Genomic DNA, 22,652 nt, shown 5'->3' on the forward strand with positions numbered 1-22,652 from the left:
CCGGCCTCCGCGCTGTTCACGAAATGCCCGGCCTCCTGTGGCTGAGCAGCAGGCCAGGGAAGTGATGGGTGACAAAAATAAAAATAAAAAAGACTAAGCAGCCCTCCGCACGCCACCTCACTCCCGTCTCCTGCTCTTCCCTGTGGCTGCAGCTCCTCTGGCCTCTCCGAGTCCGCGAAGCGCCGCGCCTCCGGAGGACGGGAAGGAGCCGGGCGGCCGGCCGGACGCCGCCGGGTAAGGGCCCTCCGCTGAGAGCGTCTTCCCTCGGACGGGAAAGCTAAGGGGCGCTCCACCCCGGGGCCGGGGTCCTCCTCCAGGGTGTGTGGCTACAGAGCTCCCCCTCCTCTGTCTTCTTCGGGGGGGACAAGGCGTGTGGCGGGGACAAGGCGCTCCGGGGCCGAGAGCCGCGCTCCGTGTGTCTGCACCTCCACCGCCGGAGCAGGGCCCTGAGGGGACGTGGGACGGTCACTAACCGCCACCTCTCTCTGCCCAGGGCGAGCCCCGCCGCAGCCTCCAGCGGGGTGACCAAGGCGTCCAAGAAGAACAAACCGAAGACCAGTGGCTCCAGAAGAGGCTTCCCGAGACAGCCACGACCCAAAAGGCCAGGCGGCAAAGCGCAGTGAGCATGGCTAACGTTTCTCACCCCTGGGCAGGAGCAGGGCAGGGCTGCAGGGAGGTCACAGGGCTGAGGGGGTCCGGAGCTGGGCTCTGGAATAGGACGCACCCAGCATGGATCCGAGGTCTGCCACGGCCTCGCTCAGGGGCCTCTGGTGAGGTCAGCTCTGCACGTTGCTTCGCGGGGAGCAAGGCGTGCAGCCGCCGCCATAACTAGCAGACGCCGAGGTTCCATAACTCCGAGGTGGCCAGCTGCCTCTCAGCTCCTGGAGAGAACGCCATCCACTGGAAACCACACTGGGCAGGCCGAGGCCCACGTGACGCTCAGCATGTAGAGTAGCTGTTCCCGCCCTACAGCTAACAGCCCTCCCTGCGTAGGCCGGCTTCTCATAGCATCGTGACTGCATTATATTGTCATTGGTTTAATTATCGACATTTACGGAGCACCCAATAAGCACTGAGCACTCTCCTGGGCTCTGGGGAAGTCAAAGGTGAATTAAACTCAATCCCCAACTTTCAAGAGTTTCTCTTGAACTTGGAACTTCAGGCCAAAGACAAATGATCTGATGAACTATGTGCCCCATAGAAACCAGCTTTATTTTATTTTATTTATTTTATATTTAATTATTTAATTTTAATTTTATATTTTATTTTATTTATTTTATTTTATTATTTTATTTTTTACCAAGCTTCTCTTTTAGGCACATGTGTCCATACATACACCCTGGCAAATCCCAAACACCAGCCTCAAACACAAACCACACTGGTATCACCTGTAATTATTTTGCTGGATTATCAAAGTTTTTTCTGAAAGGAACAGACCTGCGCTGCTATTTAATTTTCTTCAAGCTCAGAAAATATATATATATATAGCTCAGAAAATAAAATCCCAAGCCATTCTAAGGGATGTCCTCCCAGGTTGCTCCTGGCCTGGGAGGGGCCCTGGGGAGGCAGAGGGATTGGGGCGGCAGGAGCCTGGTGGGCAGTGGGAAGCAGCCTGGTGGGGAGGAGGTTCTCAGAACGGCCACAGGGAGTGGGCAGACCCCCAGGCACCTTCTGGAAGGGCAGGGAGGGTTCAGGACCCAGCAAGCAGCTGGCGGCCCCTGATGGCCGCGGGGCCAGTGCAGCCTGTGATTCTTCTCACTCTGCTCCCTGATGTCCAGCTCCAGACTTCCCTGACCTGGAGTGTCTGCATCTGTCCCAGAAGCTCAGGCCGTGAGCATGTGGGCAGGCCAGCAGGGGGCGTGGCAGTGCCATCTGGAAGCCAGCCCCCACTCGGGTCCTTGATTCCCCGGGCCAGGCCTCTCCCCGCATGTCAGAGCAGCGGGATCGATGCAGCTCAGCCAGAGCTGCCCGTTGACCAACTTCTAGGACGCAAGGTGCTTCATGAAAAGGCGGGCTGGAGTGAGACAGACAGAACAACAGGGAGACCCCGTGGTCGGGGGCCCATGTGCTGCTCTGTCTGCAGTGCTGCTTTACTGAACAGGTTATGAAATGCCTGGAGGCAAGTCACCAGTTGGGCTGACGTAATCCCACACAGCTTTACTGCTGGAACTCTGAGCCCAGGCAGGCACAGAAAAGAGAAGCTCAGAAATGTCAGCCATAGAGAAGAGGCGTGGTCTGCTCAATTTCTCCCAGCCTATGGTCACAGGGACACCGTCACACCCGGGGACCAGTCCTGTGTGGCTCCGGTCCCAGCTGGTGATATTCCTCCCACCAAAAACGAGAGAGGCTAGAATGAAAGCTGAGGCGCGGGTTCCGCACGCACGGTGATGCGGTTGTGTCAGTCAGTCGCTGGGGCTGTGATGATGCCGCAGAACCGACAACCGCCCCCAGATCGAAGCATCACAAAGCCAGCGTTTGCTTTCCTCTTTCCGGGCCTGTGGGTTGGACGGAATAGCTCTACTCAGGCCCAGGCTGGGGTCAAGCCTGCTCCCTGGCCCTTTCATCCCAGGACCCAAAGATTTCTTTTTGTTTGTTTTGTTTTAATATATTTTAATTATATTTAATATGATTTTTTTACAGAGAGGAAGGAAGAGGGTTAGAGAGTTAGATACATTGATGAGAGAGAAACATCGATCAGCTGCCTCTTGCACACTCCCTACTGGGGATGTGCCCGCAACCAAGGTTCATGCCCCTGACCGGAATCGAACCCGGGACTCTTTAGTCCGCAGTCCGACGCTCTATCCACTGAGCCAAACCGGTCAGGGCCGGGACCAGGAGTGTTGCCAGAACTGTCCTTCTCTGAGCATGGCCAGATACATGTATCAGCATGGCTTTCCTCTGCTGGCCGGGTCTGTTGTCCGGGAGAGGTCAGTGGTCATCTCTCCAGGTGTGTAGCTGGCCTCCACGTGGAAAGCGGGGACACTGAGACTGCCTGCAGGCTGCGGGTGGAATAGGAAGAGTCCATCTTTCTACTTGCTACTCAGATCTCCCTATTTGCTACCAAGCCTGTCCGACTCCCCAGATTCCCGCCACTCGAGAGCCTCCCCTGAGTTACTGTGGGACGTCCACCTGTTCAGATGTGACTGTGGTAATAAGAGCTGCAATTCCATGGCAGTGACTGTGCTCTGCCCTGAGGCTGACCGCCCACCATAGCCTCCAGAGCTGGGGTCGGAGTCGGGAGTCGCAGGCCCTGTCCTGTTTCTCCCTTTGGGCAGGGCAAGGCTGGGTGCACTCGGAGGTGCACAGGAGACGTGGCGGGCGGGTGCCGGCCAAGGAGGTTGGGCTCTGCCCGTGCTGCTGGGGAGCCACCTCAGGGCCTGAACACCAGGATGGCACAGTCAGACCGGAAAGCGCCCAGGAACAGGCACGCTCACACGGCCTCTCTCCAGGGGTCTCAGCAGGTCTTCCCGAGGCGTCCCGGAGAGGACCGGGCCTGCCCAGGGTCACTCAGCGGGCAGAGGAGCGTTTGGAACTCGGGTCTTCCCATCTCCCTTCCTCTCACGTGTGCTTCCTTGGCTTCTCGCACCCAGGTCTGCCCCCTGCCCACCCGACAGCTCTGTGCTCTCCACCCCCAAGACTGTGTGGGTCACCTGCAGGCCTCGCCCCAGCGGGATCCAGGAATGCAGCAGCCCCGAGGTGTGGAGCTCCCCGGGGTGGCCCTGCCCCAGGGTGCTGTGTGACCCCTGAGCACACTCAACCCAGCCCCCTTCCCCCCCCACACACACACACACACTCCACCCCTCAGTCAAGGCCAACACCAGCCCATGCAATGCCTGTGCTAAGCAAACAGCATCCCTTCCATAGAACTTGACTGCCAGCGGCCGGAAGGTGGTCCTAACACACTGCTTTTATTGGAACAATTGAGTGCTGACTGCTAGACATTTGCGTGAGTGACACACAAGTGACAGAGCATAGGAAGCAGCACAGTAACGTGGCATACGGCTGGCGCGGTGCTTACGCCTGTGTTGGCAGCGTGTCCTTGGGCAGCGTGCCTCTCCCTCTCCCAGAAAACCCACACATTAACGGGACTCGTAAACGCAGGGACGTCTCAGACACGCTAGTGACTCCTGCTCTGCAGTGGGATCTCCGTTTGCAGAGACCTTGTATATGAGTGACCATCTAACGGGCTCCGGGGGTGAAGGGAGAGTTTCCGTTTGGACGCGTCAGGCAGCTCCGGTGGGGCTGGCCATGTGCCCAGGCCCCCCAAGGGCATGCCGCTGGGGGAATGCCCTCCATGGGCGTCGGGAAGGGAGGTCCGAGGAGAGGGACTCAGCGGTGACGGTGACGAGTCTGTCTCCTTTCCCCAGGAAGCTGTGAGCCGCGAGAGAGAACTGGAGCGGGAACGGGAGAGGACCTGACGGCCCAGCCGCGCCTTCTCCCACTGTTCTCAGACGCTGTCCCCTCGTCCTCGGCCTTTGGGGGACCAGAGGGACCCACTATCAGGCCTGTTGGTGTAGAGGGTCCTGCTTCCCTCCGGCGAGCACCTTCTTGTCTCAACATCCTCTCAGCTTCCACTACCTGCTCTGGACAGACGGGCGGACGACGGGCGGACAAGGACGGGAACTGGGGAGCATGCAGCGCAGCCCCCTGGTTAGCAGGCCCCGGCAGGGGGGGTGCCTTGCTCCCACCCCAGCCCGCTTGGGCCAGCTGGGTCCCAGCCACAGGATGGAGTCCGCGGGGCAAAACTCTGGAGGGCCCAGCAGGGCTGAGCCGCGGACACTTCCCTGTTTCCTGTGGGGTCAGGAAACCACATTCCTGAGTTTTGTTTTCCATTCACACAGCCAACTGCAGGCTCTGCGCGGACTGGCCGCCGCCTCGGCCGCCACTGGAGCCCGCGATGGAGCTGCGGTGGCAGCAGCCCCCGGGCTCGGGGTCCGGGGGGCAGCGAGTGGGGCCGGCGGCTCTGCCCCCCTGAGTGGGTGGCTTTAGAGGAAACGGGCCAGACGTCCCCCCTCCCCCGGCCCGAATGAGGACAGACTCCGCTGTTCACACCGAAGGGCAAGGTTCCACAAGAAAGACACCTTCAGCCTCAGTTTCCCCAGCCTGTCCTGAAAAACCAGCCCCTCCAGCCCGGCCGGGCCCCGTGAGGAAGCCCAGGCTGTCCGAGGCCTCGGACGCGTTTGCCTAACAGGTCCCCGAACCCCGAACCCAGGGGCTGGGTGGAAGTGGCCCTGACCAGACTGGGCACCAGGAGGAGGGAGCAGATTTAGCTTGGGGGGCGGGGCTGATGGAAGGAGGCCTGGTGGAGCCTGCGTGTAACGGGGACCACATTGGGGAACACGGGTCTTCGCGAGCCCCCTCCGAAGCTTCTGTCGGAGGACCCGGATGTGCCTGGAGAGGCCGGAGCAGAGTCCAGCCTCAGGCGTGTGGACCCCGACCCGCCCGGCTCTGTGGCCCAGAGCGGTTCTGGGAGCCCGGCCTTTCCTTGTGCAGGTGGCTGGGCCCAGAGGCCTGAGCCTGGGGGGTGTGGGTGGGGGACCCCGTTTGCACAGCTCCGGAGAGTGTGCCCCTGGTGTGCAAGGGAGACCTGCACAGGGTCGTACCTGCTGGCTTAGCTCAGAGCCCAGCTGCTCCCATGCTACCGTTACAAGCACCAGTAAGTCCCCTTGTATATTTCCTTCATTTTGCTTGATTTCCTTTTCCCCCATTTTGAGGTAATCAAGAGAATTCTTCCTGCGTTAGTTTCAGGGCTGCCAGATAAAACACTGGAAGCTTTGTTAAATTTGCATTTCAGATAAATCATGAATATTTATTTAGTATAAGTATGTCCCCAATATTGCAATTATTATTATTATTTTTTGTATATCTGAAATGCAAACTTAACAGGGCCACCGTGTTTTTGCTTGCTAATTAGTTCCTTTCTCCTTCTTATGCTTTTAAAAACAAAAACAATAAAAAACACACAAATGGACTTTTTTATTTTTTAAGCCAGTCGCCCTGCTTTGAAACTGGGAGGTCTCTCTGGTGCCAAGGCCAAGGCCAGCACACTCTGGTTTTCCGAATAAGCGAATCTGAATGGCAGCGGAGGTGCGGCCCTCTGTGACTGACTAACACCCCGAACTCGACCAGTTCTCCGATGACCGCTACCTCGGACTCGCCCGCTCAGCCTCCTGACGGCTGGGGGTGAGGCGTTGGGCTAATTATGTTCTGACGTCACTTGCCCACCTTCAGAAGCCTTCAGAGCTGCAGGGCCTCCATGCCCTGCAGGGCTCTTGCAGAGCTCCTCGGCCTGAGCTGAGGGAGGCCCGCCCTCATACGGGGTCCAGCACCCCGTGTTCCCAATGGCACAGACGCCCCCTAACCAGCGAGGTCCACTAGCATCCCGAGGGCGGGACTGTGCCTTTTGCATCCGCCCTGGCCCATGGTGCGTGCTCGGTGGTTTGGTGGATGAGGTAATGGGTTAGAGGTCCGTAAGGTTGGCGCCCGCTGGGTTAGACAGTAAGGCGGTGGGGGTGGGGATGGGGGAGTAAAACGGGATCTCAGAGCTGCATCCTGGCCAGTCTGCAGCTGGCTGTGTGACCTTGAACAAGGCACTGCCCACTCTGAGCCTTAGGATACAAGTACTGCCCTCTCCTCCCTCCACATAGCATCCCCATGAGCACCCGGGCTCGGGGGATGGAAAGATCACAAGCCACCACACCACAGGGTCGCCTCCCCCCGCAGCCACGGACAGAACCCCCATGTGCTCTGAGCTGGGGAAGGAGGAGACCCCATGTCCAGACCCAAACCAGGCCCTGGGCTCTGCCACTTCTCTCCTGGTTCTGAGGGACGAACTTTGGGCACCAGAATTTAAGAATGGGTAAAACAGGTGATTGAGAATGAGGCCTGGCCCACATTTCCTGGACGTAACAATGGCCTGTCCCCTGAGAGCCACAGAGGAATGTCAGGTCTGGAGGGCAAGTGTCTCATGTCCAAGGCTGTCAGCCTGTGGGCAACCTCCCCCGCCCGAGGCCCAGCCCGGAGCACGTTTGTCACCGCCTCAGCCAGGTGGCACCCAAGGATGGGACACCTGGGAAGCGTCCAGACAGGGCCCAGGCTGGACCAGGAGGCTGAACCCCGTAGTCTCGCAGGCACATGACCGGCCTGGATGCGGCCCGCGGGCCCCGGTCTTGGCTCCATGTGAATGATCCACCTGAGACCTTAAATAAAGTCGTTTCTTTATTTGTCCAAATGACACAGTACAAAAATGAGTCAGATGCCAGCATCGGGAGCTCATACCAAATGCTCATACAGCTTACAGATAAGAAACTACGAACGGGAGGTTCCTGACCCCCCACTTAAAACGGATTCCCATCCTTCGCGTGTGGTGCTGTATCCTCCGCACCACCTAACGTAACCCCATAAATAGCTCACCACCCCGCCCCCACCCCTTCTTAGCAGCAGTAACAAGAAATGACTTCCAGCGTGTGATTAGTTGCGGTTCCTAAACTTTGCCTCAGGTTTGGGGTCAGTCTCTTCTGAACACCACGGCCTCTCTGCCCGGGGCCTCTCAGCCCAGCCCCACCCCCGGGACTCAGGATGGACAGGACTGAGTGTGCCATCCAGCTGTTAGCAGCCCTCCCGTGGCCGTGGCCGGTGCTCCGGGCGCTGACCAGGCTGTGGTCACAGCCCTCAGGCAGCCAGGCAGGCGATGGCACATGGCCACGCTGTTGAAACAGTTCAGTTGTGTAGAAAGCAGAGCCCCTGACGGCCCACACTTCACCTTTGGATAAAAACAAGGCCCTGCGGGGGCTGGAAAACTGTCCTCCTGGATCCACAAATGCACAGTGCCCAGAGGGGGCTAGCACTTCTGGGCCCGGTGCCCCTGAGCAGGCAGGTGCCCTGCAGACCACGGTGAGCCAGCTGGAACCGCCCCGTCTCCTGCAAACTACGGCATTGTGGCTCTAACAACATCTGAAGATGACATAGCGGACAAGGCACTGTGTCACCTTCAGATCCTTCGCACTCACTTCTCTCTCACCCTCGGTAAACGCCCATGAGACGGGAGAGCTGCCAGGCGCCGGCCTCCTTGCTCTGCCCACAGCGTTACAGGGCATGGCCTGGCAGGTCAGACCAGCAATCCCCAGGGCACAGGTCTTCCCTCTCTGACCTCAGAGCTCCTGGGTGGCGTCTACCAGTCCCTGTGGGCCCTGTCAGCTGAATGAACGGTGTGTTGCACATAGAGGCACGTCTGTCTAATTGCATGTGGACGTTCTGGTGAGAGGGTAAATATACTTTGGAAACTAAGACCCATTTAGAGCTAGCATCTGAAAAAATGTCAGCGGGTGTCCTAGATGATAGTGGCCATACTTTTAGCTCTGTGGATCAATAAAATACATGTCGGGGGAAAAAAAAAAAAAATATATATATATATATATATATATATATATATATATATATATAATAACAATAAGATTAAGGACTTGGTAACTCAAATGAAAGTGAAAACTGGGAGACACTCGGGGCACAAGTCGGCACCAGGGTTGTCCCCAGAATGCAGACTCCAGTCCGGTGCTTGTCAAGGTGGCTCCCCCATCTTCCCCCCAAACCCCCCCAAAGCATAGAGACAGAACTGCTGGTTGTACAATTCCAGCTGAGGAGCAAGGCCTCCAGGAATGCCCGACAAGCTGCCTGGATCTTAGGCGTTCTCTGCCTTTTTGTCCATTCATTCATTCATTCATTCGCTCATTCATTCATTCCCTTGGCGAGTGCCTCCAGCTCAGTGGAGAGGCTACGTTTAGCCGCAGCGGAAAAGCACTCACCACCCCTCTTTAGACAGGTCTCAGAACCCAGAACCAGAAGGGACACAGTGGGCCACCTCCACCCGGAACCCAAGGTCTGTGAGGTCAGGGACGTGCGGGGCCTTGCAGCAAGTTTGAAGTGTCTCCTAGCTCCCAGTCCAGCGCTGTTTCTCCCAGCGCGGTGTGTCTGCCTCTCGTTCTCAGTCTGAAGCCCAGGGCGATGTGAGGACGGGAGGGCGGGGGGGGGCTGTCCTCTGTCTGCAGTCATGTCTGGGAAGCAGCGGAGTGGGACAATCCTGGAGCATCTTCAGGGTCTTCTGTAAAGCCACCGACTGCTTGACTAGTTCAAGGGCACCTGAGTGCAAGGCACAGCTTTCAATCTGGACTTAGGGGGTTGGGACTTGGGAAGTTCTGTGGAGAAAAAGAACATACGTGTAGCCAGAGCCCAGTTATTGTGGGTTCCGCTCTGATAACAATAGACGTCCCTTAACTCATCAACGCACCACACCAGCTCCCCTCGGGGTCTCTGTTCACACAGTACCTTCTGCCCACATGTCCTCCTGGCCCTTTCTCCCCATCCCCAGCCTCTCCGTCCTCGAAGGTAAAAATCACTGCCTGCCACCTCCAGGAAGTCTCCCCGAGCCAACTTGCTTTATCGGCCTCAGTTACCACTAATTTGGCATTTAATTGATATTTAACTTTGTCAGCTGGGACCAGACTGCCTTTTCCACTAGCAGAATCTTCCACAGGCCCTCACACACCTTGCACACCACCTACTGGTTGAATGGATAAGTGGATGAATGAATGAGTGAACGAATGATAAAACCAGAGGATGGAATTCGGGCTTCTGAGGATGTCAGAGCTGATGTTTCTAACATCTTCCACAAAGATCTCAGGTCGCTCTATAAACTATCACCCAGGCCATCTTAGAGGGCAAATGATCTGTAATATCCCCATTCCTGGGAGAAGACGGTAAGGCTGGGAAAGGAGAGGTGTGAAGTCACAAGGAGTTCTCACCGGGAGAACAAGCCAATGTTGGGCAGAGCATTTGAATAACAAGCTGCAAATATCTGTAGCTTGGAAGACGTAGCACATGGCTTCCGAGGGTAATTAATTCCAGGAGAGGAAGACAGAGTGTCTGGGTGATGGGGACAACATCGCTATGACACTCAGGTTTCTGGGGGGTGGGGGGTGCGGGGAGCGTGCATGTGGGCGGGGAGGGACCATCAGGATGTAGAAGTTCTGGTTCTGTGTGTCCAACACCAACAAACACTTCTTTCCTTTAAAGTCACACCCTCATTCAGTAGCTTCTGCTCTACTGATCCGGGTCCAGCGTTTGTAAGCAGGTTACGTAAGTGGATTTGAAAAGATTAGGGAAACTTTATCTGAATCTTCCAGAATACACGTGAAAACTCAGACTTTAAAAAATCAGCAGTGAGTGTTACGTATTTCTAAATGGAAATCTCAGCGTCTTGGGGGAGGGGGAAGCATGAGGCAATCGGGAGAGTGAGCGTGGGGCAGGGGAGAGGCTGCTAATTGAGGACCCAGGCGGGCGAAGGAGCGCCTCCAGGCCCGCAGTCCTCCAGCCGCTTTCTGATATGCAATCCTACCCTGCGTTGTTATTTCAATTTCATGATCGACTCAGATTGGGAAGCCACGCAGCAAAACCCGTGCGATAGTAAGAGGGTAAGCTAAGAGAGCAGCCAGGTCCATATCCCATGCTGACATCAAAAAGCATGAAAGTGGCCCGGCCGGTGTGGCTCAGTTGGCTGAGTGTTGTCCCAGGCACCAAGTCGCCATTTGATTCCCAGGCAGGGCACATGATCAGGGATGTGCAGAAGGCAGCTGATCATCGATGTTTCTTTCTCATCAATGTTTCTATCTCTCCCTTCCTCTCTCTCTAAAGTCAATAAAAACATATTTAAAGCCCTAGCTGGTTTAGCTCAGTGGGTAGAGCGTTGGCCCAAGGACTGAAGGTCCTGGGTTCAATTCCAGTCAGGGGTACCTGCCCAGATTGTGGGTTCAATCCCCAATAAGGGGTGTGCAGGAGGCAGCAGGTCAATGATTCTCATCATTGATGTTTCTCTCTCTCCCTCTCTGAAATCAACAAAAATATACATTAAAATTTTTTTTTAAAAAGATGAATTCCTTTAACAAAAGTATGGAAATGCACACAGTTAGAGACCGGGGCCAAATAAAGAAGATGCCAATTATCAAGTAAAACGAACGAGGGTTTGGGGAAAGAAAAAGGTCACGGTGGTGTAGACCTGTCTCAGAGGCCTCCGCAAGGAGGTGGCATTTCAGCTGGACCCCAAAAGTCCTGAACTAGGGAGGGAGGGAGGGGACAGAAAGCAGATCCTGTCATGACCCCGACCTTGTCAGTCTTTCCGTCACTTGCGCCACATCGCCCTGTCTCACCTGCGGGGCCTCGGTGTGCGGGCGCTGGGGGTAGCGCAGGCCCATCAGTCTGAGGGTGGTGTGACCGTTGCTGCCAGCAAACCTGTTGACCAAGTTGAAGGCAACCTGGTAGCGCCTCTCCTCGAGGCCCCTGCGGAGCGCGGGGCAGCAGGCGCTCCGTCTGTGCAGGGTGCCCGCCAGCTTTCGGAGGGACGAGTCGGGGAGCTGGTAGAGAAACTTCTTAAGGCTGGGGTGTCGCCTGATCTGGAAGCAGAAAGGAAGGCGGGCCATCAGTGCTGCTGGCAGGCGGCCCTCCCACCCACGGCCTCCCCTCCACTCCCTGCAGCCAGGCGGCCGCCTCATTGTCCCTGGGAGAAGCTCCGGGTTCTGTTCCCCCGCCTCCCACAGCCGCTCAGACTGCCTGCAAGGTCCAGCTGCAAACAGCAGGACCACGGGGGGCGGGGGGGACAGTGTTTGGGCCCGGACAGCGCTGTGTAACCGCACCTACGGCTGTGAGCTCTCGGAGCCTCTGCTTGTCTGTGGAAAATGGGAGGCTGACGCCCCGCCCTGATTGGGGGAGGGTTGATGAGGTGGTTTATGAAAATGGTGTGTCGGCCTAGACGTTGATGAATTTTAATTTCCACCCTAAGCTTCCTCCTCTTACTGCCTACACGTCTCAGGTTGAGTTCCCCGGAGACCTCACAGAGACAAGGTCTTTCTCTTACGCGGGAAGTGACCGGGGAAACACTGATGGGAAATGAAGAGCTGGGGACTGATGGGAGAGCAGCCCAGCAGGCCCCTCGGGCACTCAAGAAACCAGCTCCTCCAAGTTCTGCCCCAGCCCACCCGAGCGAGGGGCTGGGACGTGTGGCCACCGGCTCCCATCAGCCATTGGACTGCTCCCGGAGAGGTGGAGGGTGTCCATTCTAACCTACCACGTGGGTGGCACCATGGCTCTGGGGCCAGTCCTCGGGCTAAGGGATGCCGGTCTGGCCGAGGGCGGTGGGCCAGGCTGCGCGGTGAGGTCAGTGTCTACAGGCCGCCAGCACACAACTCACTCATCTGGGCCTGCTCCCGCCCAGTGAGCCCCGATGGCGATCGGTGTGTGTCTCCCAGGAGACGGGGGGCAGGGAACCATCCATAGCGGGTGTCTAGCAGGGCAGGGACTCTGACAGCCTGAACTGGAGGTCATACAGGTGCTGAGGGGCCGCTAGGACTTCCCCAGGCAAGGCCCTCCAGACTCGGAGGAGGTTCCCGGGAGATGGGACTTGAGCTGAGCTTCGGGGGGGACTTGGCGGGGGTGGTCCGGGCTGGCAGGGAGCCCCACGAGCTTTCTATTATTTTAAACTAACTGTATCTCGTATGCTACGTGTGTGGCGCTTTCTGTACATGCACTAAACTTTGCTAAGTAGGTATTTATCCCCCAGTTTTCAAAAGAGGAAAGTGAGGCTCAGAGAGGGTAAGGGACACGCCCCAGGTCACCCAGACACAGAGGTGGGGTGAGCTCAGGTCTCAGCCATGGGTTGATGAGGCCCCGGGGAGTGTGTGCGGGAGGGTGTGGGGGGGGACTGAGTGCTCTTACCTGCTCCCCCAAATGGCGGTCCACTGCGGGGAGGAGCGCCACCAGCTGCTGGATGACCAGCTCCTCTGGAAGACAAGCAGAGTGGGCACGTCCTGGGTCACACGTGGCTCACAGACCCCGTGTCTGACCCGGCACAGGTGGGCGGTGAAGGGCAGGGAGCGTCTTCCCCGAGCCAGCCTGGGCCTGCGAGCTGGGCCGGTGCTTCATGGAATAGACGGGATTGGGCTGCCACTTCACTGCAGCCACTTGACAGGTACGGAAGCTGGGCCCTCCGATGTCCCGCACCCATGTCCCTCACCCATGTCCCTCACCCATGTCCCGCACCCATGCCCTCACCCATGTCCCGCACCCATGTCCCGCACCCATGTCCCGCACCCATGTCCCGCACCCATGTCCCGCACCCATGTCCGCACCCAGGTTCCGGAGCAGAGGCTCAGGAATGGGAGCCGGGACCAGAAAGGGGGAGGGACTTCCTGGCTACGGATGGAGCGGGAACGTCCCCACGGGCCGGGCTGTAAGCAGCGGTGCGCAGGCCTGCTCAGACCGAGGGCTCATTGCACATGGCCGGGGAGGGTGTGGGCCCTGGTTACCAGCCGCTGGCAGTGGGGATGTTTACACCACAGAGATCTGCAAAGGCTGCAGCTCGGACTTCCCTTTTTGACACCCCTCCACCCCTGCCTGGCCTGCTTGCCAGTACACCTCTCCCTATGGGACATGCAGCAAGCTAGGAATTAATGAAACCTTGGAGCAAACCAGTGGGGTGGGGTGGAGAGGGGTGGGAAGGGGTGGGGTGGGGTGGGGTGACGTTCTATCCCTCGGAACGGACTGGTGTCCTCTGCCTGAAGAAGGCTCTCAGTCTCCAACGCTGCCCCGGCCGGGGCTGCCCTACCCCCCTGCCTCCCGGTCTCCTGGGTATTCGCCAGCTGCCCTCTGGTCCCCGCGCTGGGCTCAGCCTGGTAAGTCCCCGGGCACGGACCCAGGTGAGGGCGGGTGGTACTAACTAGAGTCACACGCTCCGTCCGGCAGAGGTCTCCCTTCTGGCTCGTGGCTTCCGGCCTGGGAGGGTGATTCTGAGGATCCAACTCGTCCGCCTTCCGCAGGCGAGGACTCCTGGAACTCAGAATCCTCCGGATCTGCGGCAAAAGGAGCTGGTGTGAGTGTGCGTGCCCCGAGCCCCCGTCAGGCCACCGCGCCCGGGCTGACGGCAGGAGGGGGCCCTGCTGTCCGGCTCCGGCTGAGCCCTGCCCCTGGGGCACTCTACCTGCCCTCTCCTGAGATCTTTCTTTCGCCCACACCCCCTCGGCCTCCTCTCTGCCGGGGAGGGAAGCAAGAGGCCTGCCAACAGGTCCCACCGGGGAACTCTTTCCCTGTAACCCTGCAGTCCTCAGCCTGGGGACCTCGCTGTCTCCACCCGCCCAGTGGGAGTGGTAAGACTGGCCGCAGCTGTGAGCTGGTTAAATGAGACACTGTGTGTGCAAGGCAGGGAGTGTCCCTCCAGCGGCCAGGGAGTCACTGCGTGCAGCGGCCCTCACACCCGGAGCGGCCAAAGCCAGCCCCGGGTGTGTCCTCCTCCCTCAGACCCCAGCCCCAGTGTGTCCTCCTCCATCAGACCCCAGCCCCGGTGTGTCCTCCTCCCTCAGACCCAGCCCCGGTGTGTCCTCCTCCATCAGACCCCAGCCCCAGTGTGTCCTCCTCCATCAGACCCAGCCCCGGTGTGTCCTCCTCCATCAGACCCCAACCCCGGTGTGTCCTCCTCCCTCAGACCCCAACCCCGGTGTGTCCTCCTCCCTCAGACCCCAACCCCGGGCGTGTCCTCCTCCCTCAGACCCAGCCCCGGGTGTGTCTTCCTCCCTCAGACCCCAGCCCCGGGCATGTCCTCCTCCCTCAGACCCAGCCCCGGTGTGTCCTCCTCCCTCAGACCCAGCCCCGGTGTGTCCTCCTCCATCAGACCCAGCCCCGGTGTGTCCTCCTCCCTCAGACCCCAGCCCCGGGCGTGTCCTCCTCCCTCAGACCCCAGCCCCGGGCATGTCCTCCTCCCTCAGACCCAGCCCCGGGCGTGTCCTCCTCCCTCAGACCCAGCCCCGGTGTGTCCTCCTCCATCAGACCCCAGCCCCGGGCATGTCCTCCTCCCTCAGACCCCAACCCCGGTGTGTCCTCCTCCCTCAGACCCCAGCCCCGGTGTGTCCTCCTCCATCAGACCCAGCCCCGGTGTGTCCTCCTCCATCAGACCCCAGCCCCGGGCATGTCCTCCTCCCTCAGACCCCAGCCCCGGTGTGTCCTCCTCCCTCAGACCCCAGCCCCGGTGTGTCCTCCTCCCTCAGACCCCAGCCCCGGGTGTGTCTTCCTCCCTCAGACCCCAGCCCCGGGCATGTCCTCCTCCCTCAGACCCCAGCCCCGGTGTGTCCTCCTCCCTCAGACCCCAGCCCCGGGCTTGTCCTCCTCCCTCAGACCCCAGCCCCGGTGTGTCCTCCTTCCTCAGACCCCAGCCCCAGTGTGTCCTCCTCCATCAGACCCCAGCCCCGGGCATGTCCTCCTCCCTCAGACCCCAGCCCCGGTGTGTCCTCCTCCCTCAGACCCAGCCCCGGTGTGTCCTCCTCCATCAGACCCCAGCCCCGGGCATGTCCTCCTCCCTCAGACCCAGCCCCGGGTGTGTCCTCCTCCATCAGACCCCAGCCCCAGTGTGTCCTCCTCCATCAGACCCAGCCCCGGTGTGTCCTCCTCCATCAGACCCCAACCCCGGTGTGTCCTCCTCCCTCAGACCCCAGCCCCGGGCGTGTCCTCCTCCCTCAGACCCAGCCCCGGGTGTGTCCTCCTCCATCAGACCCCAACCCCAGTGTGTCCTCCTCCCTCAGACCCAGCCCCGGTGTGTCCTCCTCCATCAGACCCAGCCCCGGTGTGTCCTCCTCCCTCAGACCCCAGCCCCGGGCGTGTCCTCCTCCCTCAGACCCAGCCCCGGGCATGTCCTCCTCCCTCAGACCCAGCCCCGGGCGTGTCCTCCTCCCTCAGACCCAGCCCCGGTGTGTCCTCCTCCATCAGACCCCAGCCCCGGGCATGTCCTCCTCCCTCAGACCCCAACCCCGGTGTGTCCTCCTCCCTCAGACCCCAGCCCCGGTGTGTCCTCCTCCATCAGACCCCAGCCCCGGTGTGTCCTCCTCCATCAGACCCAGCCCCGGTGTGTCCTCCTCCATCAGACCCCAGCCCCGGGCATGTCCTCCTCCCTCAGACCCCAGCCCCGGTGTGTCCTCCTCCCTCAGACCCCAGCCCCGGGCTTGTCCTCCTCCCTCAGACCCCAGCCCCGGGCTTGTCCTCCTCCCTCAGACCCCAGCCCCGGGCTTGTCCTCCTCCCTCAGACCCCAGCCCCGGTGTGTCCTCCTCCCTCAGACCCCAGCCCCAGTGTGTCCTCCTCCATCAGACCCAGCCCCGGTGTGTCCTCCTCCCTCAGACCCCAGCCCCGGTGTGTCCTCCTCCATCAGACCCCAACCCCGGTGTGTCCTCCTCCCTCAGACCCCAACCCCGGTGTGTCCTCCTCCCTCAGACCCCAGCCCCGGGCGTGTCCTCCTCCCTCAGACCCAGCCCCGGGTGTGTCCTCCTCCCTCAGACCCCAGCCCCGGTGTGTCCTCCTCCCTCAGACCCCAGCCCCAGTGTGTCCTCCTCCATCAGACCCAGCCCCGGTGTGTCCTCCTCCCTCAGACCCCAGCCCCGGTGTGTCCTCCTCCATCAGACCCCAACCCCGGTGTGTCCTCCTCCCTCAGACCCCAACCCCGGTGTGTCCTCCTCCCTCAGACCCCAGCCCCGGGCGTGTCCTCCTCCCTCAGACCCAGCCCCGGGCATGTCCTCCTCCCTCAGACCCCAGCCCCGGTGTGTCCTCCTCCATCAGACCCAGCCCCGGTGTGTCCTCCTCCCTCAGACCCCAGCCCCGGTGTGTCCTCCTCCATCAGACCCCAACCCCGGTGTGTCCTCCTCCCTCAGACCCCAACCCCGGTGTGTCCTCCTCCCTCAGACCCCAGCCCCGGGCGTGTCCTCCTCCCTCAGACCCAGCCCCGGGTGTGTCCTCCTCCATCAGACCCCAGCCCCAGTGTGTCCTCCTCCATCAGACCCAGCCCCGGTGTGTCCTCCTCCCTCAGACCCCAGCCCCGGGCATGTCCTCCTCCCTCAGACCCAGCCCCGGTGTGTCCTCCTCCCTCAGACCCCAACCCCGGTGTGTCCTCCTCCCTCAGACCCCCACCCCGGGCGTGTCCTCCTCCCTCAGACCCAGCCCCGGGTGTGTCTTCCTCCATCAGACCCCAGCCCCGGTGTGTCCTCCTCCCTCAGACCCCAACCCCGGTGTGTCCTCCTCCCTCAGACCCCCACCCCGGGCGTGTCCTCCTCCCTCAGACCCAGCCCCGGGTGTGTCTTCCTCCCTCAGACCCCAGCCCCGGGCATGTCCTCCTCCCTCAGACCCAGCCCCGGTGTGTCCTCCTCCCTCAGACCCAGCCCCGGTGTGTCCTCCTCCATCAGACCCCAGCCCCAGTGTGTCCTCCTCCATCAGACCCAGCCCCGGGCGTGTCCTCCTCCCTCAGACCCAGCCCCGGTGTGTCCTCCTCCATCAGACCCCAGCCCCGGGCATGTCCTCCTCCCTCAGACCCAGCCCCGGGCATGTCCTCCTCCCTCAGACCCCAGCCCCGGTGTGTCCTCCTCCATCAGACCCAGCCCCGGTGTGTCCTCCTCCATCAGACCCCAGCCCCGGGCATGTCCTCCTCCCTCAGACCCCAGCCCCGGTGTGTCCTCCTCCCTCAGACCCCAGCCCCGGGCGTGTCCTCCTCCCTCAGACCCCAGCCCCGGTGTGTCCTCCTCCCTCAGACCCCAGCCCCAGTGTGTCCTCCTCCATCAGACCCCAGCCCCGGGCGTGTCCTCCTCCATCAGACCCCAGCCCCGGTGTGTCCTCCTCCCTCAGACCCCAGCCCCGGTGTGTCCTCCTCCCTCAGACCCAGCCCCGGGCATGTCCTCCTCCCTCAGACCCAGCCCCGGGCGTGTCCTCCTCCCTCAGACCCCAGCCCCGGTGTGTCCTCCTCCCTCAGACCCCAGCCCCGGGCGTGTCCTCCTCCCTCAGACCCCAGCCCCGGGCATGTCCTCCTCCCTCAGACCCAGCCCCGGGCGTGTCCTCCTCCATCAGACCCCAGCCCCGGGCATGTCCTCCTCCCTCAGACCCCAGCCCCAGTGTGTCCTCCTCCCTCAGACCCCAGCCCCGGTGTGTCCTCCTCCCTCAGACCCCAGCCCCGGTGTGTCCTCCTCCCTCAGACCCCAGCCCCGGGCGTGTCCTCCTCCCTCAGACCCCAGCCCCGGGCGTGTCCTCCTCCCTCAGACCCCAGCCCCGGGCGTGTCCTCCTCCCTCAGACCCAGCCCCGGTGTGTCCTCCTCCATCAGACCCCAGCCCCGGGCATGTCCTCCTCCCTCAGACCCAGCCCCGGTGTGTCCTCCTCCCTCAGACCCAGCCCCGGTGTGTCCTCCTCCATCAGACCCAGCCCCGGTGTGTCCTCCTCCATCAGACCCCAGCCCCGGTGTGTCCTCCTCCCTCAGACCCCAGCCCCGGTGTGTCCTCCTCCCTCAGACCCCAGCCCCGGTGTGTCCTCCTCCCTCAGACCCCAGCCCCGGGCGTGTCCTCCTCCCTCAGACCCCAGCCCCGGGCGTGTCCTCCTCCCTCAGACCTCGGCAGGTGCTTGGGCCTGAGCTGCCCGGTGATGCGGGCGCCCTTGCCCGGTGCACAGAGGCACTGCTCTCCGGCCACCTCTGCTCTCAGATGCTGGGGTGCGTGTGTGGGACGCGGGAGGTGTGGGGAGTGGTGGGTCCTGCCAGCAACCCGCCCCCCTCTCTTCCCCAGGTCCTCCCGCACCTCCCCACTCTGTTCAGAGCAGAGAGCAGACGTCAGGACTGACCCATGACGGCAGCGGCCCACTCACCGACGCTGCTGGAGACGGAGGGCCGGTGGCCCCCCACGCACAGGCCCAGGTAGGTGGGCCGCCTGGGCCGCCGGGGCTCTGGGCTGGCCGCACCCGCAGCCGCCGCCCCCTTGGGCTCCTTGGAGCTGTGCTTCCTATGGGAAAAGGCTTTTCGGAAGCTCGACTTCTTCTCCTGGGACTTCTTCCTGCGGGGCGGGGCCGGGCTTCCTGAGGCCGCCCCTGGCTCCGGGACCTGGGGGTGCTGCCGGTGAGACCGAGGAGAGAGACCGGTCAGGCCCTGACTCAGGAAACTGCAAGGGAGCTGGGAGAGAGACCCGCTGCGGACCAGCGGGCGTGTGGCTCCGAGAGAGGAGTCAGGTGCTCAGGGGCGGGAGAGGGCGCCTGCAGGGGGAAGGCGGGCCGAGCAGGGCTGTGGCGGGAGGCAGAGCCGGGGGGGGGGGGGGGGGGGGGGCCGGGGAGCCATGGTGCCAGCCGGGCCGGTCCGTGCTGAGGGCCAGGGTCCAGGCAGGGGACGGCCTCCTCACCTTCTCTGCCTCCTGCCCCTCTGCCTCTTGGAGGAGGGCGATGATCTTCTGGACAAATTCTTCTAAAAAAGAGCAGAGCGGCTGCTTACACTCCGCGCAGAGTGCGGGTCAGTCTTCATCTCCTGAGGCCCGGGAGGGTGACCCGGGGTCTCCTGGCTGCTGAGGAGCTTGCATTGCGGCTGTCCCAGCCGACCCTCGGGGACTCGCAGCCCCTCGGGCGGGGCCGAGGGCAGAGCAGTTTCAGGGGACACAGGGGTGATCGTTCCCCAGGGGGGACCTAGCGGTGCCGCCAGGTGTGAGGAGAACGGAAATGGCCCTGGGCCCTCCACACCCCCTTCCAGGCACTTTCTGTGAAAAGCAAACAGGGCAGAGGGGGCGGGAGGATCTCAGCACCAGAACTGACAGGATTCTGGTTCTAAGCTCGGCCCCCCCAGTGACGAGACAGTAACAATCCAGGGGGCAGCTGCCAATGGCTGAGCTTCCTCCTGTGGCCCTTCCCCTTCCCGTCCTCTGCTTCTGCGGCTCCCAACAGCCTCACAACCGCGATCACAGCAAATGGCAGCTGACGTTTACTAGCTGCCCTCACCACTGCCTCGGCACCCGCTCCTTCAGTGCGTCCGACAGCTCTGTGCGGGCGGTACTATAACTGTCCCCATTACACTGATGAGGAAACTGAGGCCAGAGAAGAAGCAACTTGTCCAGGTTGATGCGGCTGGAAGAGGTCAGAGCCCACATTCAAACCCAGGCCCTGGGTCACACCGTCTGCCCAGCTCGAAGCGCCATGGCCGCCCCCCGAGGAGGGCGTTCCACACGGAGGCTCAGACCTCGGGGGCGGGGGGCAGGGGCTGCCTCTCTGGTGCAGCTTCTCCTCTGCAGTGGAAGAGGCGTTTAGAAGGGACCGGGGGAAAGGCAGGTACTCACTGCACTCCGAGGCTTTGTCATCCTCTCCGGGCTCCCGGCTTCCGGCGTGGGCGTGGGGGGAAAGCTCGAAGGGGCTCGGACCCCCACACTCCGCAGACTCGGCCTCTTGGACTTCAGGTTCTTCCGAGTCTGAGGAGCAGAATGAAAAGGCGAGTGTGTTTTGTTGGTTCGAGGTTGTTCCCTGCTGCACAGACGCTACAGAGCCTCCACCGCACGCTCTGCGGCAGGACCACGGCGGAGTGAGCCCGGAGTGAGGGGGGAGGGAAGCTGCTGGCAGGGCCTTGCACGTGAGCACCTGGCTTCCTGGGCTCTGCTCCCTCGCCTCCCTCCCCCAGCGACCCCCCCCCCTCCCCAGCTCGGCTTGACCCACTGGTTGGAGGGTCAGTGCGTAGAATGAGTCAGCACTCTGGCCGGGATCCCCTGCAGGGAAACCCACTCTGTGGTTCAAAACATTGCCCCTCCTTTTTAGAATGAATTCCCCTGCAGAGCCACCTGCTCGGCGGCTCCCCACAGACACCCAGGAGGTCCTTCTCCCTCTGTCTCTGTCTCCTTCTCCCTCTGTCTCTGTCTCCTTCTCCCTCTGTCTCTGGCTCCATCACGGATGGGCCGTGACCTTGAACACTGTTTTACCTCCCTGAGGTTCAGTTCCCCCGTCCGTGAAATGAAGGTGAGAATGGCCGAGGGCTCAGAGTTTTACAGGCGCCGAGGCCGAGGCACGGAGATGGAGAACGGTATGGGAGGCACAGTTCAGAGCCCAGGCCTCCCCCTCCCAGCTCCTCCGTCCTGCACAGGCCCCCGCGGCCAGGGTGCGGAAGTGGGGGTGCAGGGGTGAGGACCATGCGGGCCCCTGAACACAATTCCCCGTGGGGGCTTCGCCGGGCTGCCCGGGCGGGTAGGTGGCCGCTGACACCCCTCTCCTCCCGCCCTGTCCCTCTCCTCCCCACGCTGCTCGGGGAAGGGCAAAGGCCAGCGGAGCTGGCTGCTCTCCATGGCCAGCGCCAGCCCTGGGCGAGCTTCCAGAGGGGAGGCCGCGCGTGTTGCGATGGTGACCGTGACCCGCTCACCGACGCTGCTGGAGATGGAGGCGCGGTGGCCCCCGCCGACGCACAGGTACAGGAAGCTGGGCCGTTTGGGCGGCCGGGGCTCGGGGCTGGGCGCGTCTGCGGCCCCCGCTCTCCGCGGCTCCTCGGGGCCAGGCTTCTTGTGAGAAGAGGACCTCCTGAGGCTGGACTTCCTCTCCTGGGATTTCTTCCTGGCGGCGGGGGCTGGGTTTTGTGGACCCTCGTTTTGAAGTTGCAGGGGGCACGGGAGAAACTCCTTGACCTTGAGGGGAGAGGAGACTCCCTGAGAAGCAACTCAATAGCACCCACGGCTACAGGGTGTCCCCAGGCACGGGGGCGACAGGGTCCAGATGGGGGGGGGGGGTGCTGGGAGGCCGGGAGGGCAGGTAGGGCAGGTAGAAGGAGGGGAAGGGGGAGAGGGAGAAGGGGGAGAAAGGGAAGAGGGAGTAAGGAAGAGGAGGAGGGGAAGGATAGGGAAGAGGGGGAGGAGCATCAAGCCCCCGGGGACCTCCACCTCTCCTGGCTCCTCACCTCCTCATCCCACTTGTCTCCCACTTCCTGGAGCAGCTGCACTATCATCTGGATGATCGTATCGTCTGGAGGAGAGAGGGTTACGGTGAATCTTTCTAGATGCATGGAGATGGCTTCCTGCTGACTGTGCCGGACTCTGAGGCCAGCGTGGGCCTCCTGTGTCCCACGGGCCCCAAAACAGCTCCTCAGCCCTCAGACCTGCCGGGAGCACCACGGCCCAGGGCGGCTCCCTCTGAGCGCGGCCGGGAGGCCCGGGGAGGGTGCCAGGCCCAGGCATGAGACCTCAGTCCTCAGACGCTCACCGGTGCCCGCTGTCTCAGAGCTCACGGGTCCGAGAATGCCCGCTCTGGGTTGAGTGAGCTGTGTGGCCTTGGGCACATTTCCTAACCTCTCTGGGCCTTGGTCTCTCCCTGAGAAATGTGGGTCATCATCCCTGCTCCTCTGCCCTCAGAAGGCTGTCAGGCCACCAGGGGATGGGCTGTGCTTGGAAATACTTTCCAAGGCTAAGGCTGACCTTCCAACCTGCCAAACACCACCGGGGAAACGGTGAAATGGTGCCGGCCTGGCCCCAGGTAGGGTCGGAGGATGGAGAGATTCCATCCAGCCCACAAGTCAGACAGCCTGCCGAGTTGATGCATCTACTACCCAGTCTCTGCAGAGGAGCCACAAGCAATATCAAGGGTGGTCTTTGCGGCCCCAGCCCCTCTGCAAGGACAGCGCGCCCACAGTGGCCCTGCTGCTGCCAGCTGGCCCTAGGGGGTCCACAGACTCTTTCTCTCCTCCCCCTCCCGACCCCTGCTCCCCCTCACTTCGCTCTCTTTTAGAAACCCTGCTTAGCTTTTACTCCCGGGCTCTGTCTACCTGCCGATTCCCTCTCGGGAGAGGAACAGTTAGAAGCGAAATAAACATCTGGCACAACC

At 61.5% G+C, this 22,652-nt stretch overlaps 2 protein-coding genes across 2 annotated transcripts in view; one reads left to right on the forward strand and one right to left on the reverse strand.

Annotated features, from left to right (window-relative positions):
• PNPLA1 (patatin like domain 1, omega-hydroxyceramide transacylase) overlaps positions 1 to 5,971 on the forward strand; it is a 41,141-nt gene extending 35,170 nt beyond the window's left edge. The window contains exons 7-10 of the mRNA XM_084890065.1: positions 153 to 234; positions 494 to 619; positions 3,591 to 3,696; positions 4,368 to 5,971. Of these exons, the coding sequence (XP_084746191.1) occupies positions 153 to 234; positions 494 to 619; positions 3,591 to 3,696; positions 4,368 to 4,418 (365 nt within the window). The 3' untranslated portion in view covers positions 4,419 to 5,971. The remainder of the gene's footprint in view (positions 1 to 152; positions 235 to 493; positions 620 to 3,590; positions 3,697 to 4,367) is intronic.
• Positions 5,972 to 8,469: 2,498 nt separating this feature from the next.
• Positions 8,470 to 22,652, reverse strand: part of BNIP5 (BCL2 interacting protein 5) — a 16,333-nt gene continuing 2,150 nt past the window's right edge. Inside the window, exons 3-11 of the mRNA XM_084890817.1 lie at positions 21,733 to 21,797; positions 21,205 to 21,463; positions 20,141 to 20,269; positions 19,220 to 19,281; positions 18,696 to 18,936; positions 13,761 to 13,892; positions 12,760 to 12,824; positions 11,199 to 11,441; positions 8,470 to 9,191 (exon numbers count right to left, since the gene is read on the reverse strand). Coding sequence (XP_084746943.1) covers positions 9,156 to 9,191; positions 11,199 to 11,441; positions 12,760 to 12,824; positions 13,761 to 13,892; positions 18,696 to 18,936; positions 19,220 to 19,281; positions 20,141 to 20,269; positions 21,205 to 21,463; positions 21,733 to 21,797 — 1,232 coding nt within the window. The 3' untranslated portion in view covers positions 8,470 to 9,155. The remainder of the gene's footprint in view (positions 9,192 to 11,198; positions 11,442 to 12,759; positions 12,825 to 13,760; positions 13,893 to 18,695; positions 18,937 to 19,219; positions 19,282 to 20,140; positions 20,270 to 21,204; positions 21,464 to 21,732; positions 21,798 to 22,652) is intronic.

The sequence above is a fragment of the Pipistrellus hanaki genome (genome assembly GCF_964339955.1).
Source record: "Pipistrellus hanaki genome assembly, chromosome: 7".
NCBI classification, from domain to species: domain Eukaryota; kingdom Metazoa; phylum Chordata; class Mammalia; order Chiroptera; family Vespertilionidae; genus Pipistrellus; species Pipistrellus hanaki.